The 19,269-nt window shown below is 33.0% G+C and overlaps 2 protein-coding genes across 2 annotated transcripts in view; both read right to left on the bottom strand.

Annotated features, from left to right (window-relative positions):
• LOC114167089 (uncharacterized) overlaps positions 1–11,152 on the bottom strand; it is a 65,993-nt gene extending 54,841 nt beyond the window's left edge. The window contains exons 1-2 of the mRNA XM_085668017.1: positions 10,816–11,152; positions 10,445–10,722 (exon numbers count right to left, since the gene is read on the bottom strand). Of these exons, the coding sequence (XP_085524143.1) occupies positions 10,445–10,722; positions 10,816–10,960 (423 nt within the window). The 5' untranslated portion in view covers positions 10,961–11,152. The remainder of the gene's footprint in view (positions 1–10,444; positions 10,723–10,815) is intronic.
• Positions 11,153–13,675: 2,523 nt separating this feature from the next.
• On the bottom strand, positions 13,676–15,578 carry LOC114166939 (protein CUP-SHAPED COTYLEDON 1-like). Its single transcript, XM_085668379.1, has 5 exons — positions 15,424–15,578; positions 15,046–15,323; positions 14,541–14,906; positions 14,162–14,398; positions 13,676–14,075 (listed from the first exon to the last, which is right to left on the bottom strand). The coding sequence occupies exons 1-4, from the start codon at positions 15,566–15,568 to the stop codon at positions 14,207–14,209; spliced, it is 981 nt and encodes a 326-aa protein (XP_085524505.1). The 5' UTR covers positions 15,569–15,578; the 3' UTR covers positions 13,676–14,075; positions 14,162–14,206.
• Between the last annotated feature and the right edge of the window lie 3,691 nt (positions 15,579–19,269).

Genomic DNA, 19,269 nt, shown 5'->3' with positions numbered 1-19,269 from the left:
TGAGAGAATATCTAACCGGCTTTGCCAGATTTATATTCTCATAAGTTTTACCTCTTTTATGTTTATATTCCCCCCTTCTCTTTTCTCTGAGAATAAAATTTATGAGAGAATATCTAACCGGCTTTGCCAGATTTATATTCTCATAAGTTTTACCTCTTTTATGTTTATATTCCCCTCTTCTCTTTTCTCATATCTTGTCTTTCTGAGAATAAAATTTATGAGAGAATATCTAACCGGCTTTGCCAGATTTATATTCTCATAAGTTTTACCTCTTTTATGTTTATATTCCCCTCTCATAAATTTTATTCTAAGAAAGACAAGATATAAACAGAAAAAAAGTAAACAGAAAGAATAAATTATGTGCATCATATGTTTTTAAGCCTTTAAATGATTATCGCATCTTTTTAATAAATATTACTCAGGGCATCCGTAGATGCCTAAAAGGAAACTACTCCATAAAGACTTACTCAGGTTCCAGTGGGAGAGGGGAGAGATCTGAAGTTCCTCGTTTTTTTATGATTGAAAGCAAAGTATACAAGGGGGGGAAGATAGAGAGAGATTTGTAGAGAGAAGGCAGAGGAAAGAGTAAGCAAGGTTAAGAGAGAGGGGGAGGTTCTGAGTTTCTTTGTATTAGAGAACAAAAATTATAAATATTAGGACCAGGTTCGATCACTAATGTATTTAATTCTGTTGGGTATTTTTGTTTAAAAGATTCCCAACATGCTCTGGCTATATCACCTAAATAGGTTTCACCTTTGGCAATCATTTCTTGTGAAGATTGAACTTCTTTTTCGTAATGGATACCATAATCACGGATTACAGTAGCAGTCCATTGTTCAATGTATGTTGGTAATAACTGAGGGTCAATTCCTCCTATATTTAATAAAAGATTTGGTAATGGGAAATTTGGTTCTATTGGAAGTCTTTTTCCCTGTGTTGTATATTGATTATCTGAAAGGATAACACTTGTTGGGGATTCTCTAGGTATGAACCCAGTAGGATAATCTTGTGTACCACCATGATCTAACTGATAACTGTTGGGGTTTACTGATCCTACACTTGTATTGACGAAACCTATTGTAGATAAAGGTTCTGATATTACTGAAGAGCTATCTTCTTTGTCTAGATTCAAGTTGTCAAGGAAATTATTTATGATATCGTCTGTCTCATCATAAATATTTTCAGTATTTGTGTTTGTAGAGGGATTCAAATATCCTTGTCTATACATGGCGATAATTTTTTGATGATGATTCCATTCTTCTTCAGTCATTTCATCATCTTCATCTTCTTCGTATTGTAAGATATTCATCATGGAAATGTGTTCGTTATCAGGTATGGCTGAGGTTCTATACCTATTTTCAACTACCCTATCTTGTTCTAAGTCAATTTGTGGTATATTTGTATAATCCACAAAACTTAGACTAAGTCCTCTAGACCTGTTGTGTAAGATGGCAGATGAAGGGGCTGTAATTGAGTTATTTTCTTCTCTGGGTAAATGTGTTTGCCATAAATGTCCTTCATTTCTTCTTGTGAAGGCTTGAGCAGGTAAGAATTGTGTACATGAGAACTAATGGCTTCTTCTAATGGTCTAGTATTTATCCTATACATGGAAGAAATATGATTACTTATTCTTCCTATGAAGGTTATATCTAAATGTAGATTTTCACCCATCCAATCGGGTCCAAAACCTATTGTTTGTACTTCCAAGTTTATGTGATTTATAAAATCTTGTAAAGTTAGTGTGAAATTTGGAGCAAGATAAATAAGGGAAAAGGGTTGATTTAGGTCTACCTCTAAAATCCCTATTACACTTTGTGAATCATTATTTTGAAATCTTGAATCGTGTAGAACTATCAAAGCTCTAGCTCCGATCATATGTCTGGCTAAGGATCTTACTCCAATGGTAATTAATCCCATGTGGACATATCTTCCTTGTTGGTTTAGTAATTGTCTTCCTGTTTGTGGAGATATTAGTGGGATTATCTCATAGGTGTTGTCAGGGAGATGAAAATCTTCTATTCTCCTATATCGGTAAAGGCTGGTTCGTTCAGAACTCAACCACCCTATGTTGTATAATTGTCTAGGATTCAAGGAATCTATCCTTGAGTTAGATCCTATATCTGTATTTTGTTGTATATCTACTAAATCTTCTAATCTTCTAACATTAGTAGTTGTTTGTCTGTTTAAGAATCTATCTAAGATTCCTGGATGTTGTATAAGATTTTGACTTCTAGTCTGATGTTCCCTTAGTCTTCTGGGGGTTCCAGGGAATCTTTGTGTGCTACTAGTTTCTGTTGTACTATTCATATTAATATTATCAGTTTGTGTTTGTGTAGAGGTATTGGTTTGTGCTATCATTACAAACTATTATTACTGTTTGAAGAGGGTGCTGCGTTGGTACTTGCAGCTTTTGAATCCTTTTTGGTTATCACTTTGATAAACTTTTGTGAATTTTTAAAAGTTGTTTTTATAGGTGTATGTGTCCCTAGGGACAGTTTTGATATTTGCTTTATAAGACCATCCATGTCTTTGGACATGTTTGTCTTTTTAGTAGAATCAATAATATGATTCAATTTTCTAGAAACTTCTTCTAGAAGAGCTATTATAGTGTTATTTTGTCCTATAAGGACTGTGTGTACAGGGTCTACCTCTGGAGTAGGTTTTTTATATCCTACAGGAGGAGAGCTTGTAATTTTTTCTACAGCGGTTAACGCTGATTTGTAGTCGGAGCCCAAAAATGGCTGTATGTTATCCATAATAAAAACAAATATTTTAAAACAGTAAAATAAGAGAGCAGTGTAACTTGAGCAAAGCAGTAGTAAGCAGGCAAAGCGGAAAAGCAGTAGTAGGAGAGGCAGGAATCTACGGAATACACTGTAGAGTAATACTTATAAAAGAATATAAATAATCATAAGGCTCAAAAACTCCTTTTTTTTTTTTTTTTTTTTTAAAAACAAATCTGACTTCGTGTACCTCAACTGCGAGCCAAGGGGTTGTTATACCCAAGTGTTGTTAACACTCCTCTTAATATATGCTCCGTAGTTATATGGCCACTACAAGCAATATAACCTAGAATACGCGCATTGTTTGATTGTTTCTGTTAGATTAAAAACATATAAAAGAAAATATAAGTGTAAAGAGTGCCGCAATATGCAAAGTATTCCTCAACCCACAAAGAGAGATCATCTGGGACTTATAGTTCTGTCGGCTCTACTGGCCTTAACATGCCCGATCTACAAAGGGTATCCTAGCGAATACACACCACTTCAATTACACAGATATTCTAAAAGGTATCCAAGGATTTCTCGCTCTGATACCAGAGAAAAGAGAAGAGGGGAATATAAACATAAAAGAGGTAAAACTTATGAGAATATAAATCTGGCAAAGCCGGTTAGATATTCTCTCATAAATTTTATTCTCAGAAAGACAAGATATGAGAAAAGAGAAGAGGGGAATATAAACATAAAAGAGGTAAAACTTATGAGAATATAAATCTTGCAAAGCAGGTTAGATATTCTCTCATAAATTTTATTCTCAGAAAGACAAGATATAAACAGAAAAAAAGTAAACAGAAAGAATAAATTATGTGCATCATATGTTTTTAAGCCTTTAAATGATTATCGCATCTTTTTAATAAATATTACTCAGGGCATCCGTAGATGCCTAAAAGGAAACTACTCCATAAAGACTTACTCAGGTTCCAGTGGGAGAGGGGAGAGATCTGAAGTTCCTCGTTTATTTATGATTGAAAGCAAAGTATACAAGGGGGGGAAGATAGAGAGAGAGATTTGTAGAGAGAAGGCAGAGGAAAGAGTAAGCAAGGTTAAGAGAGAGGGGGAGGTTTTGAGTTTCTTGCCCAGCATAAGGGTCTTACAGACTCTTTTATAGAAAAAATTTTGACTTGTAACCTGTTGAACCGGTTCTAAATGACCGGTTACTTGTAGTGTCGGTCATGTGATAACTGTGTTGCTTTACCCTTCAGTCTATTACTCAGATAAGAGTAAAATTACTGTGTCACAGGTAAAACTTTCTCTATTGTCCTTTTCTGGAGACCATAGTGGACGTTAAGTCTTCTTGGTCTTCTTCAAGGATTTGATCAGAGTCTTCATTGTCTGAGGGAAAAGAAGATCCAGGTGTTCCTTGTCCATGGCTTCCTGTTTCTTCGTAGATTTCTCTGTATATCCTTTCCTTTTCAAATCTCTTTACTAGTAAAGGACTGGCTTCAATGGGGAAAGGATGGAATTTATTTCCCATAAAATTTTTCCAATATATCTTGGTGTTTACGGTTTCTTTCAGAAGGATGTATTCGGAGTTATCCTTTCTAGAGAAATTCCAGTTTGATCCTTCAACATATGCCTTCCAGAGCTGGTACTGGTAAAGCTTTTCTTTGTTTAAAGTTAGTCCTTTCAAGGTTCCATGTTGTAGATGGACATGGGCCTCAGGATTTGACTCTGTATATAGTTTTATCACATGAGTTGCCACGCTGTCAGGGTTTTTGGCACTCTTGGGAGAAGAGGTAATTTGTAGGCAGATGCTGGTCATATATTCTGCCTGTATCTCATTTACTACCGAATTTATTTCTTGGGTAAGAGAGTTGAACTTTTCGGTAGGGGGGATGATAAGTGTTTGGAGACATCCTGCCTCTAATAATAGGGAAGGACATATAATCACGTCTCTGTATAGTTGGTTTCTGAAGGTCTTTAAATCAATTTGGGCCTTCCTAAAGATGAACTTGATCTGGCAAGTACATTTGGTGGATACTGTTTTACAATAGTCAGAGGACTCTTGACACGGTGTCTTTGTATCAAAATATGTTTGGGGTTTAACAAATAAACCGTTGTAATTTTGTGTTTCAGCATGTACTTCAAACAAGAATTCTTGTATGACATCAAATTTTGCGAGGAAAATGTTTGGGTTTATTTGTGGTGAAAAACTGCAAGAGGCAGCATAGGTATGTGTTTGGGTTTTGGGTTCGAATGCCATTCCTGTCTTTATTTTTTCTTCGTCAATAGTTCCTAGTTTTAAAGCCATTTGAGCTTCTTCTAGGGAATTAAAACCTTTGTATGTAGACCAGAATTGGTCCTGTTTTGCCTCAGAGAGGTCTTTGTATGAAGTATAAACTCCTTTGTTTGGCCCTGTAATTAAGGCATAATGTGTAAATCCTTTCCCAGAGGGAGAGGCTGATGAAGTTAATAAAACTCCTTTGTTATCTGCATTGCAGAAATTGTATAATGCACTAATGATGCTTTGTTTCACCTTAGTGACTTGTTGTTCATTCTGAACTGTGTACTTTGGAATATTCCAAATGTTGTCAATTAAAACATTTAATTTGACGTTTGTGTTGTCTCTACCAGGGAAATGGTAGGTATTTGTAAGTATTGGCAACTCTTGTTTGCCATATTTTGTGTATTGGTCCACCACAAAAGGGGACTTTACTGATTTAGGACCTAGAGGTCCTTTCTTTGTATTTTGTATAAATTCCATTCTGGGATTTTTGTACCTATAATAAGAGCAAAGAGGTTAGGCAATAAAATGTCTAATCATGTGAAGGTGTTGTTTTAAGGCCATGATGTTGGCCTTATACGAGGCAAGTGTATAGGCGTATTGAAAGGGGTTGTGTGGGAATAATTCATTCCTTCTTCGCCTTAACTTGGATAATTTTCTTTTAAACCTTTTTATTAGTCTAGATATTTCGATGGCAGGATTAGGACTAAAAATAGGACTAATTCCTCTTGGTCTTAATGATTGTATTGTGATCCTGAAACGGAATCCAGGAGGGATCTCAGGATCTTCAATGTGTATCATATCCATGTATTCGATTGTATAGTAGATTCTTTTGAATCTTACTTTTGTATGATGTACCTGGAAAGGATATCAGCAAACATATTGTCAGATCCTTTGATATGTTCAAAATTTATTATTTTTCCGGAGTTTATATAGTCTCTGAAAAGTAGCCATCGTCTGTGAGGCTTTTTGTCATTATTTATTTGGTTTTTTCCATAGGAAACAATTGCTTCGCAATCAGTTCTAATGGTTATTTCTGGTTTATTTATCAAAAATAATTTAAATGCTTCTAAGGCATGTATAATTGCATTGACCTCATAATCAGTGCTAGTCTGGTAAACTTGTGGTTTTACGGTATATTTTCCAGAAGCATACCTGCATATTTGTTCATCTTTTTTAGACAGATATTTATTTTTCTTTCTTTTTAGGATGGCTCCCCATCCAGCTTCACATCCATCACATTCAAGAACTAAGTAATCTGGCCATCCTAAAAAGAAAGAAAAATAAATATCTGTCTAAAAAAGATGAACAAATATGCAGGTATGCTTCTGGAAAATATACCGTAAAATCACAAGTTTACCAGACTAGCACTGATTATGAGGTCAATGCAATTATACATGCCTTAGAAGCATTTAAATTATTTTTGATAAATAAACCAGAAATAACCATTAGAACTGATTGCGAAGCAATTGTTTCCTATGGAAAAAACCAAATAAATAATGACAAAAAGCCTCACAGACGATGGCTACTTTTCAGAGACTATATAAACTCCGGAAAAATAATAAATTTTGAACATATCAAAGGATCTGACAATATGTTTGCTGATATCCTTTCCAGGTACATCATACAAAAGTAAGATTCAAAAGAATCTCCTATACAATCGAATACATGGATATGATACACATTGAAGATCCTGAGATCCCTCCTGGATTCCGTTTCAGGATCACAATACAATCATTAAGACCAAGAGGAATTAGTCCTATTTTTAGTCCTAATCCTGCCATCGAAATATCTAGACTAATAAAAAGGTTTAAAAGAAAATTATCCAAGTTAAGGCGAAGAAGGAATGAATTATTCCCACACAACCCCTTTCAATACGCCTATACACTTGCCTCGTATAAGGCCAACATCATGGCCTTAAAACAACACCTTCACATGATTAGACATTTTATTGCCTAACCTCTTTGCTCTTATTATAGGTACAAAAATCCCAGAATGGAATTTATACAAAATACAAAGAAAGGACCTCTAGGTCCTAAATCAGTAAAGTCCCCTTTTGTGGTGGACCAATACACAAAATATGGCAAACAAGAGTTGCCAATACTTACAAATACCTACCATTTCCCTGGTAGAGACAACACAAACGTCAAATTAAATGTTTTAATTGACAACATTTGAAATATTCCAAAGTACACAGTTCAGAATGAACAACAAGTCACTAAGGTGAAACAAAGCATCATTAGTGCATTATACAATTTCTGCAATGCAGATAACAAAGGAGTTTTATTAACTTCATCAGCCTCTCCCTCTGGGAAAGGATTTACACATTATGCCTTAATTACAGGGCCAAACAAAGGAGTTTATACTTCATACAAAGACCTCTCTGAGGCAAAACATGACCAATTCTGGTCTACATACAAAGGTTTTAATTCCCTAGAAGAAGCTCAAATGGCTTTAAAACTAGGAACTATTGACGAAGAAAAAATAAAGACAGGAATGGCATTCGAACCCAAAACCCAAACACATACCTATGCTGCCTCTTGCAGTTTTTCACCACAAATAAACCCAAACATTTTCCTCGCAAAATTTGATGTCATACAAGAATTCTTGTTTGAAGTACATGCTGAAACACAAAATTACAACGGTTTATTTGTTAAACCCCAAACATATTTTGATACAAAGACACCGTGTCAAGAGTCCTCTGACTATTGTAAAACAGTATCCACCAAATGTACTTGCCAGATCAAGTTCATCTTTAGGAAGGCCCAAATTGATTTAAAGACCTTCAGAAACCAACTATACAGAGACGTGATTATATGTCCTTCCCTATTATTAGAGGCAGGATGTCTCCAAACACTTATCATCCCCCCTACCGAAAAGTTCAACTCTCTTACCCAAGAAATAAATTCGGTAGTAAATGAGATACAGGCAGAATATATGACCAGCATCTGCCTACAAATTACCTCTTCTCCCAAGAGTGCCAAAAACCCTGACAGCGTGGCAACTCATGTGATAAAACTATATACAGAGTCAAATCCTGAGGCCCATGTCCATCTACAACATGGAACCTTGAAAGGACTAACTTTAAACAAAGAAAAGCTTTACCAGTACCAGCTCTGGAAGGCATATGTTGAAGGATCAAACTGGAATTTCTCTAGAAAGGATAACTCCGAATACATCCTTCTGAAAGAAACCGTAAACACCAAGATATATTGGAAAAAGTTTATGGGAAATAAATTCCATCCTTTCCCCATTGAAGCCAGTCCTTTACTAGTAAAGAGATTTGAAAAGGAAAGGATATACAGAGAAATCTACGAAGAAACAGGAAGCCATGGACAAGGAACACCTGGATCTTCTTTTCCCTCAGACAATGAAGACTCTGATCAAATCCTTGAAGAAGACCAAGAAGACTTAACGTCCACTATGGTCTCCAGAAAAGGACAATAGAGAAAGTTTTACCTGTGACACAGTAATTTTACTCTTATCTGAGTAATAGACTGAAGGGTAAAGCAACACAGTTATCACATGACCGACACTACAAGTAACCGGTCATTTAAAACCGGTTCAACAGGTTACAAGTCAAAATTTTTTCTATAAAAGAGTCTGTAAGACCCTTATGCTGGGCAAGAAACTCAGAACCTCCCCCTCTCTCTTAACCTTGCTTACTCTTTCCTCTGCCTTCTCTCTACAAATCTCTCTCTCTATCTTCCCCCCCTTGTATACTTTGCTTTCAATCATAAATAAACGAGGAACTTCAGATCTCTCCCCTCTCCCACTGGAACCTGAGTAAGTCTTTATGGAGTAGTTTCCTTTTAGGCATCTACGGATGCCCTGAGTAATATTTATTAAAAAGATGCGATAATCATTTAAAGGCTTAAAAACATATGATGCACATAATTTATTTTTTTCTGTTTACTTTTTTTTTCTGTTTATATCTTGTCTTTCTGAGAATAAAATTTATGAGAGAATATCTAACCGGCTCTGCCAGATTTATATTCTCATAAGTTTTACCTCTTTTATGTTTATATTCCCCTCTTCTCTTTTCTCATATCTTGTCTTTCTGAGAATAAAATTTATGAGAGAATATCTAACCGGCTTTGCCAGATTTATATTCTCATAAGTTTTACCTCTTTTATGTTTATATTCCCCTCTTCTCTTTTCTCTGGTATCAGAGCGAGAAATCCTTGGATACCTTTTAGAATATCTGTGTAATTGAAGTGGTGTGTATTCGCTAGGATACCCTTTGTAGATCGGGCATGTTAAGGCCAGTAGAGCCGACAGAACTATAAGTCCCAGATGAGATCGGGCATGTCGGTCATACCTTTTATGTTTATATGTTCACATTTTCTATATTTTCCTTTCCCCCGTTATATCTTGTCTTTCTGAGAATAAAATTTATGAGAGAATATCTAACCGGCTCTGCCAGATTTATATTCTCATAAGTTTTACCTCTACCAATTATATTTCATGGTCTAATGGAAATCAAGATAAACAATTATAAAAGAAACAAAGTCTAGCAAAAGAAAAACAAAAAAACGTATGTAAATTATGATGTTTGGCTCTCATATTTGTTTATCTTCATTGAAAAATGCTTCTTCTAATTCTGGTTCATCAAGAGATAGACTAGCAATCTGAAAAACTCCGCTATTTTCCAATGAAAAGTCATCTCTTCCAATATCCCACAATTTAGTTTTCTCTTCTTTGTACTTTGATTATATATAATTGGTTAAGATTTTTAATTTAGATTAGTTGTGTATTTATTTTTATTTTTATTTTTTATATAAAATAATTTATTTATATTTATTTGAAATACGAGACACATATATTATAAAATATATTAATTATATAATTATATAATTATATATAAATTAATGTAATAGAAATTAAATTATTTAAATATAAAAATAAAAGATATCGTAAATTAAAATTAATTATAATATAATATATTATATACTAATTAAACATATTAAAATTTCCTTAAATAAAATAATTATATCGAGAAAGAATTGAAATGATGAAGATGTGACAGAAGAGAATTCTTTGAATCCGTGAAATCAAAACAAATTGATTAAATAAAATAACTATTATTAAATTTATATTATGTTTTCTTTTCAGCTTCTTCTCTGCGAAGGTAACTGTAATAGTAAGATCAACACCTACTTTTCACTTTTCTCCGCACGTCCAAAAGGAAGACCGTGTCCGACCCAAATATCAGTGTCCGACACCGCGTCCTACACGCTTCCGACGGGTGTCCATGTCCGGTGCGCTTCCGACTCGGGGAAGCGCGGCTCGAGCACAGTGTCGGAGCTTCATCACATAAGATATTTTAAAATACTCATCTTGGTTCGACTAGTTTACGATCCTTCTACGCACTGTAGTTTTAGTACAGAGATTATTTGCGAGCAGAGTCATAAGTTTCTTACAAAAAAGAAATACGAACCTGGCTTTCAAGAAAGTTAAGAGCATGATATTCGTAAATAAACCAGTCGGAATTGACACCTTTGGAAGCACGACCATATTTGAAAACAAGAGTCTTCTTAGTCCCAATGACAGTGTTGGTGTCCCTGCTTCTAACATCACGGTCTTTTCCAGTGGGTTTCCAGAACCCAGACTTGGTTCTCCTGATAAACCTTTTACTATTTGAGGACATCAATTTAACAGGACTGAAGAAACACCATTCTCGGTCTTTGAATGGTATTACTGATTTTGCTAACATCACTATTTAAAAAGATAAAAATTGAAGCAAAGATCAGAGCAAGAAAAAGGACAGTGTCGATTTCATGCATGGAGAGTTTGGCTTTGGATTATTACCTGGTACTTCCCAAGGTTCAACATCGCAAAGATCTATGTCAGTCATGACGCGAACACGGGGATCATCACCGAGCAATCTGTGTTTGAGGTAGAAGTCGACGAGTTCTTCATCTGTGGGGCGAAAACCCAATCCTACAATCCTCATTGGTTTTTCTGAACACTTGACTTCAGTAGTTAACAAGAAAGGAACAGGGGAAGATTATGAAACAGAGTTGTGTGTAGAATGCTACTGAATGTTTTCCGTGTTTGTGTTTGTGTTACGAAACTGAATTTATAATGCCACATTCACTATTCATTGACTCGACTCCTTAGTTAAGAAGTTGTCGTTGGAAAATACATTATAATAATATTTCAAGATTCGAGTTTGAGGCATACTTTCCAACTTTATAAAAAGTTCGTAATATAACTATATAAAATTAATTAACATGTATAATTTAAGTTAGATCACGCACATAAATTTTTGAAATTTTTGTTTTTCAATTTGTGAAGTAATAACAAATGCTGCAGTGACTGTATTGTACTAAAACCGCGTGAGAAGGAGAATCTTTTTCCTCACTGCCCACAACACTTTCTACGAAATGGACAAAAATCTATTTAACATATTTAATCATTCGATAGGGATATAATCCGTTATGAGTCTCTATCACAAGGAGCAGTGCCTTTCAAATAAATTAGTTAAAAGTACAAAAGTTAATTGGGTAATCTGATTTTACATGAAGTTCAGAAAAGCAATACTTTGATTATTGGTTTGTTATTTGAGCCTTGGTCCCCAAGTTTCTCCCATGTGGTAATGAATTTCCATGTATCTTTTTCTTTTTATTTTGGAGGTTTGTTATGTTCCCCACTTCTAATCAAGAACATGACTCCAAAGGTGGATATATTTTTCAAGATTTTAGAACAGTCATGTGCTAACTTCCAATAGCAGATTGTGAACTCCAACCATTCATGTTATCACCTCAATTTTTTTTTTCTCCTTCCACGCGTAAATGGATTTTCATATTCAGCTTTTCCCCCAGCAAGTTTACTTTTTTATGCATTTTACTTTCCACGCGTAATTCTTTTTAAAAAAGGTTTGGTGGAAATGAACGTTGCTATGAAGGTTCCAGAAGGAATTTATGAAACTGTGAGACTTGCTTCCCAAGTTTACCATTTCAAGCTCTGAACTCGTTGTCCCTTCATTCATCGAATCTTTTTAATCAATTCTCTTTGTTGACCCACCATGTCCTTATAAGGTGTTTGTATAGTGTTGGTTTGTTATCCTCCCCCAGTCATTTTTCTCCCCTTCAAAATATCATTATAATATTGATATAAAGTTAAATTTGGTCTGACCTCGGAAGAGATCAAATTATTTCAGTTTAAAGAGAGATTAGAACTAAATTGAGACAAAATAACATAAATAATTGACATGTGGCAGAATCATATTTTGATATGTGATAATTTTTTTTAATTTAAAAATTAAAAAAATTAAAAAAATCACAAGCTTACATGTCGCAAAACCCTAATTTGACATGTGTCAGCTCTTTTTTCAAGAAAAAAATTTAAAAAAATTAAAAAAATCACGAGCTGACACATGACATACACTTATCGTCGTCAATGATGTCCTAACAGAAATGACCAAATTGAAATAAATTTTTATAAAATAGGACCCAATTGAGATAATTTTGAAATTGAAAACCTAATTGAGATTTTGTAACGAAAACGAAATCTTCCGTGTGATTAAACCATTATTATTCTTTGAAGTGTCTACCAAAAACAAAATACAAGCTGTGACATGAGTGTTTAATTATATAAATTTGATTTCACTCTTACTTCATATCTTTGTTGTGTTTACTTTTACCATGTTGTGTTAAAAAAATGATGAGTTGTGCGTATGCTGCTAAAATTAAATGTTTAAAGGAAATATTAACCTTAAAAATTAGATTTCTACATTATGGTTAAGCATTTCATGTTGCAGATCAAAATCTTCTACCCGACAAAAAAAAAATATGGGCCAGGAATGGTTAATTTGGGTGACAGCAACAAAACATTTTCAGTACAGGCCACATAGGCTTAGTAAGATGTGTTTCAACGACTAGACATTGCTTTTAAGAACAACCAATTAGATTAGTTACGAATAAGAAAGTTCATCTCAGTTCAAAATTAATAAAACAAAACTAGATTTGTTTAGCCTTATAGTGTGTTTGGATGAGGTATTTTAATGAAGTAATTCATTTTTTTGAAGAATTTAAATTTCTTTGTAATGAAATGCTTTGTTTGGATGAAAAAATTAAAAAACATTTCAAATGCAATCATTTTTTTGAAGTATTTCAATTAGTTAAATTAGTAGAAATTCAATTACCCTCAAAATAGGTGGAATTTGAATTTCTTCTCACTCAACCTTACCCTCAAAATTCAATTGATTTATCCAAACAATAAATTAAAATGTAAGGTATTTTAATTTCTTTATCCAAACAAGTTATTTAGAAAATAAAGGGAATGTAATTGCAAGCAATTCAAATATAAAGTATTTCAATTTCTGAGCATTGTTGAAATGCTCCATCCAAAAACAAGGTTAAGGTTTTTGTTATCACAGGTTTAAATAGTAAACTCCTAAATTTTATTTAAAAATATTACGATGTCACCAAAATAGTCCCTCAAATATTGAAAGTGTGACCACGTTTGTCTTTATGGAGAACTAGACTGGAGCAACAAAAGGACAGACTTGAAAAAGATTATATATTTTTTAAATACTAATTTGGTGATAAAGAATCTTCGAAACACTATAGTGCTATTGTGATGTAGATTTAGGAGTTTGCATCATACTTTAATTAAAAAGATATTAAGATTGCAAGTACAAAATGAATAACTTAAAGGAAAACGTGCACACATATTTCATTAGATTAAGAAAGATGCCGTGAGCATCCATCAATGCAAACTACATGTCTTACATATCTATCTTACAATCATGAAATTCTTAAAACAGAGTTTTCCACGTAGTCACACTACGGGAAAAGGAACTGTGGTAGCACTCACCATGTACTACTACTACATGTACTTAAGTTGTAACATGAGATAATACTTCCCAACTAACATCTTCAAACACACATAAAAACCCTTAAAACTACGTTGACAAGACATAACAATTGTGGAAATAGGCTTTGGCTTCACGAAGTTGTCTCCATATAGATGAAAGAACCTTTTCTATTGTTATCACAAGATTGATGGCTTCTGGCTCTTGAACTATTTTTCTTCTGATTCACAATGAGAAAATCCTTCCCAGCCTACAGAATACATCACATGCAGCATGGTCTATTAATAGTATGTTAAAGTGAAAATCAGTTCAAGTGAAGCTGCTTGATTTTCTCACCTCTACATGGAATACTGCATTGTTTGAAACCTTCCTCTGTGATGATCAGAAGAAAGAAAATATGCTCTTCTTTTTCTTCTTTTTCTCTTGTTTTTTTTCATGGATAGGAGATGGCATACATACACCGTCATGGACATCAGCGTTTGATAATTCGGAATCAAACCCTTTTGATGAATGGTATTCGTCTAAGTTAAGATATCTAGTAAACACTGTTGGAATATCCATAATATTATCACCCTGCAGTGATTTCGGAAGAAAATAGACAGATATATTCAAAGTGTTCAAAATAAAGAAATCAAATCTAAAGTAATAGGACAGTTCAGAAACAGATGGAGATGCTCACTGTATGATTGGAAAAATTTGGACAACATATGTTTACCTGTTGAGAGACGGCCTCGGCATCTGTATCATATACCTTTCTCAATGACTCCGATTGGGTGAAAGTATTGAAGTAGGTATTTGTACTTTCTTCATTGTTAATATAATTGTCCTGAACAAGAAAAGAATTCACGAATTCCTGTTCCTGGGTATTTTCATATGAATTGTGCTCAATGTTAGATTCATTTCTAAAATAGGCATCGTAAAATGAGGGGTTTGGAAAAGACGTTTGGTCTTGCTGAAAGGTGGTTCCTATTGAGTGATTCTGATAGCCAGAAACCATGATTCTACTGCTCTCCCCTTCATCACTCCCACCTTCAGTTGTTCCCCCAGGTTTCTTCATCAGACGACACAAAACAAAAGTCCTCTGCAAAATGCTCAAACTTGTTATAAATGCTAAAACCTAAACTATATATTGATATATGTCAAAGGCTATAGAAGAGTGAAGAAAAATGAAGAAGGATAATTTGCAATGAGTGTTAAAATTCTCCAAAACGCGAACCAACCTGGCTTTGGTGAAAGGTGACAGCATGGTATTCGTGAATAACCCAGTTGGATTTCTGACCACGTGAAACGCGACCTTTGTAGTAAACAAGAGTCTTCTTTGTGGCAATGAGAGTGTTGGAGTCGGAGCTTCTAATCTCACGATCTTTTCCGGTGGGTTTCCAGAAGCCACACTTGGTTGTCCGGTTAATCCTTTTACTGTTTGGATACTTGAAATCAACAGGACTAAAGAAAAACCATTCTGGGAAATCGAATTGTGCATCTGATTCCTCGAAATACACTGTTTTCAAACAAGAAAAGAAAAACAAACAACAGTGAAGATAAAGAAGAAAGGATGGTTGCATGAAGATGCATGGAGTGTTAAACGTTTAGATTATTACTTGGCACGTCCCAAGGTTCCACTTGACAAAGGTCAATGTCGGGGATGACGTGGCCTTGTGGATCATTACCGAGCAACCTATGTCTGAGGTAATAGTCCACAAGTTCTTCTTCCGTGGGACGAAAACCGAATCCTATAACATCCATTGTAGTAGTTTGTAACAAAGATAGGAAGATGGGAAGGAAAGCTCGGTGTTTATGTTGTGTTGTGTTGTGCTGTGGAAAGGAATTTATAATGCAAAAAAGTCATTGACTGACTTTACTACTTAGCTCACAAGTTATAGTTGGAAAATACAAAACGCATAGAAAACTATGTTGTGCTGTTAAGGTGAAGGATATATATATTTGTTATCTTATTATCTATCATGTGGACGAATATATGATATGTAACAGATGAGAAAAGAAGATTCTAGAGGTTATATATAATAATAATCCAAAAGGAAAATTATTTCTTGACAAACTAATTTTAACTGTTATTTGTGGTTTATTATTTTAGTCTTGATACCTACGCTTCTTTATTCCATGACCAATCATTTCAATTCCTTGCTCTCCCAACAACAAAAAATAAACAGAAATTTATTTAATTAAATATGGCCACCTTTGCTTTTATTGCGATGCTTCTCTGCTAAGAACTTCATCACAAAGTTTGATATCCTTTTCAAGATTTGAGTAGAGTGATGTAAACTTATAAGTGATGTTCGCATCACTGCTGAACTCAAAAAATTGATGGCAGGTACTCAATTACTCTTTTTTCTACTCCACCTTTTTCTGCCCTACTTGAAAATGGGGTAAAATTTCTGAATCCGAGTAATTCATTGTTCTATATAGAACATTAAAATATTTTAATTTTAAAGGATTAAATTATATAAAAAATTTAATAATTAAAGTTAATTTTTTTAAAATCATCATTTCTACAATCAAATCCTCTAAACTCTCTTTGTCTTCTCTAGCTTATATCACCCCTTCTTTATCTTCTTGAATATGAAGAATCATAGTTTTGATCCTTATTAGGAGCTCTACGCAATTACCGATCATAGAGTTAAACAGAATAAGTCTGTTTTTTTTCTTTTTCCTTTTTTAGTTATCAGCCCTAGAGTTGCATATTGCACTAAAGTCATGCATATATCTCAAAGTGGCTCTTGATGATTTTACGATGCTCTCCAATCTTAATGGTAAGTATAGAACTCTAATCAAGACTTTCATTGTTTGTCTATGGGATCCAGTATGTTTTGGTGTTCTAAGAAAATTATTTTTTTAGGGAACATTTTTGACTAAGGTAAAATGAACTAATTAAGCACCTGCATGTTTAATCTCACATTTGAATGGTTGTTGAGCCTTGGACTATGATGGTATGTTGAAATTGGTACAGGATACAACAAGGTGAATGAAAAGCATGCATGTGGTGAGCTCTTGATATACCTTTCTTCTTTTTGCTATTTTGAAATTTTCTTCTGAACAATTTTTTCTTTTGCCAGGTTGCTGATGCTAATTTTTTTTTTTTTTGGAAAGTTCTCGTCTCTTATTAAAACTTATTTTATTATTCTAATTGGGTTGTTGACAACAATTTCATAGTTTTTAAATGGTTATTGTGAATGGAGATACTCGGTTTTCTTGACACAATTACTTCGAATTCCAATTACGCTGTTTTATTGAAATTTCCTTTGTTACATGATGCTTTCACTGAGCTCCATGGCCGAGAATACTAAAATGAAAGAGATGCAAGCAATGATTACTCAACATACGAAGGAATTACAAGTTATGGTAGAATTGCTAGAAATTTGAAATATGGAAAATATCAAACTCATTCTCATCAGATGCACGCAAAAATAAAGAATATGCATAATGATAATGAAGCCTGTCTAGATCAATTACAAAGAACATTGAGGTTGTTCATGCAAACACAATCTCAGTCTCATGGTGATTCGTCTTCAAGCCAAGGATTTCTCCACTTTGATGGTCATTTTTCAGTATTGGAGTGAAATTTTTAGAACATTTTTTTTTTCAACTATCACCACGCACTAGATGTAGATAGGGCGGAGATTGCATCAATGCATTTTGAGCAATGTGTAGTCCCTTGGTTTCAAATGTTACAACGCTTATCTACACTGAAAAAAAAAAGTTGTGTTTTCCGGTCAAACATGTTTTAATAGTATGTATTTTAGATTGTGGTAGTAGTCAACAATTGAAGTTTTGTTTGAGTTTGTTTCTTTTATATGTTTCAATTATATGTAATGACGTGGATATCTAAAGGTATCTTAGATTTTCACTTGAGTCACATAAAAACATGCAATTTAAAAAATCTTTAAAAACGAATAATGCGTTATTTTCATTGTTAAATTTTCAAATTTGCTTAAAAACTTCATTCCATCTGTCATATCATAAACCTACTAATGTTAAATCTCATTCTTTAAAACTAAAAAACATTGTAATATTGTCACTTTGATGTTGAGTTTATTTGCTTTTGTTCATGGACTCCATTTGCAATATGTTTTCTCACCATAAGGAGAACAACATCTTCATTGTTAAGGTATTTCTTTGATTGTTTCTAACATTTTAAAATCACGAATATTATGAGTAACCTCATCAATGCTATGATCAATAACACTTCCATTTATCACTATCACCCAATGGTTGACACGTGTAATAAATTTATATCTTGAAGATTTTGTTTTTATGTATTTGTTTGTATATACGGTAGTATTAATTTATTCGGTGGACTAATTCTAATTTTCATTAAGAGTGAAGGGAGAAAAATATATTTAACCAAAAATATATCAATTTATGATAATAAAAAAAATAAGTGATCAAAAGAATTTTTTTAAATATTTTAAAAAAACTCCCAAGAATCAATACAATAATAGAGAGAAAAAAAAATATAAAAAATATTTATTTTATAAATTTTAAGTCAATTTATAATTTATTAAATATCAAATTTCAAGAAAAAAAATTATAAAGTACTCAAAATAAGAACAATTCATATATTAAGAATCCAAAATTGATTTAGTCCATATTATTTTTATATTAGTACTTTTAATCGGTAAAATTTCCTCTTTGAGTAAAATTATCTCAATCCTAGAATATCAGAAAGATAATTAGGTGGTCCAATCATTTCATATTTTCCATATATTTCCCCTATTAAGTCCAGTTAGCATGAGAGGGTTTCTTGCTAATGCTTGTTGTAAACTAATAAATTAAAGGCTTAATTACTCATTTAATTTTGAATAAATTTTAGCTTTTATTTTTGTACTGAATTTATATTAATTTCTATAGATATTATTTTAATATTTTCTCCAAACATATTATTCTTAAATATCTTTTAGCTCTTATATATAACAAAATTATCAATATTAGGAGTCTACTCATAAAATTATGGTTATATACATTATTATTTAATCGAACATTATAAAATTAAAAATATTAAATAATATTAATATGCGGTGATGAAAGATGATACTACATAAATAGAAATATTAGAAAATAATTTCATCCGTCTGTAAATAAAAGTTAGGTTCTTGTATATAAACAAATTATTGAAGAATTTTCTCAAAAGGAAAAAATAAAATTGATATGGAAGATTAGATCTCATTTAAATCTTCTATTATCATAATTTCAAATATGTTTTCGCTTTTTATTTTCACATGATAGACTAAAGGTTAAATAGATGATAATTTTTTATTAAAGGCTAAGTTTGATTGTAAGTGTGAGTTAAAGTTCTACATTGGATAAAATAGACAAAATTAAATATTATATAAGAATAAAGACTCATAACACCATTACCTTAGAGGTTTTAGGGTTAAAACGGTGTCAAATGCCTTATATGTATAAAGCTAATATCATATAACCATATA

Source organism: Vigna unguiculata, chromosome 10 (assembly GCF_037176805.1).
Source record: "Vigna unguiculata cultivar grain cowpea cultivar isolate G323 ecotype 2 chromosome 10, ASM3717680v1, whole genome shotgun sequence".
Classification (NCBI taxonomy): Eukaryota; Viridiplantae; Streptophyta; class Magnoliopsida; order Fabales; family Fabaceae; genus Vigna; species Vigna unguiculata.
Note: the sequence above shows the minus strand (reverse complement) of the source record. Positions and strands in the feature narration are given on the sequence as shown.

Coding starts and splice junctions, on each gene's coding strand:
- LOC114166939 (XM_085668379.1), bottom strand. CDS start 15,568: ATGGATGTTATAGGATTCGGTTTTCGTCCCACGGAAGAAGAACTTGTG. Junction 15,324..15,423: donor GGAACCTTGGGACGTGCCAA/GTAATAATCTAA, acceptor GTTTGAAAACAG/TGTATTTCGAGGAATCAGAT. Junction 14,399..14,540: donor CCGAGGCCGTCTCTCAACAG/GTAAACATATGT, acceptor AAATCACTGCAG/GGTGATAATATTATGGATAT.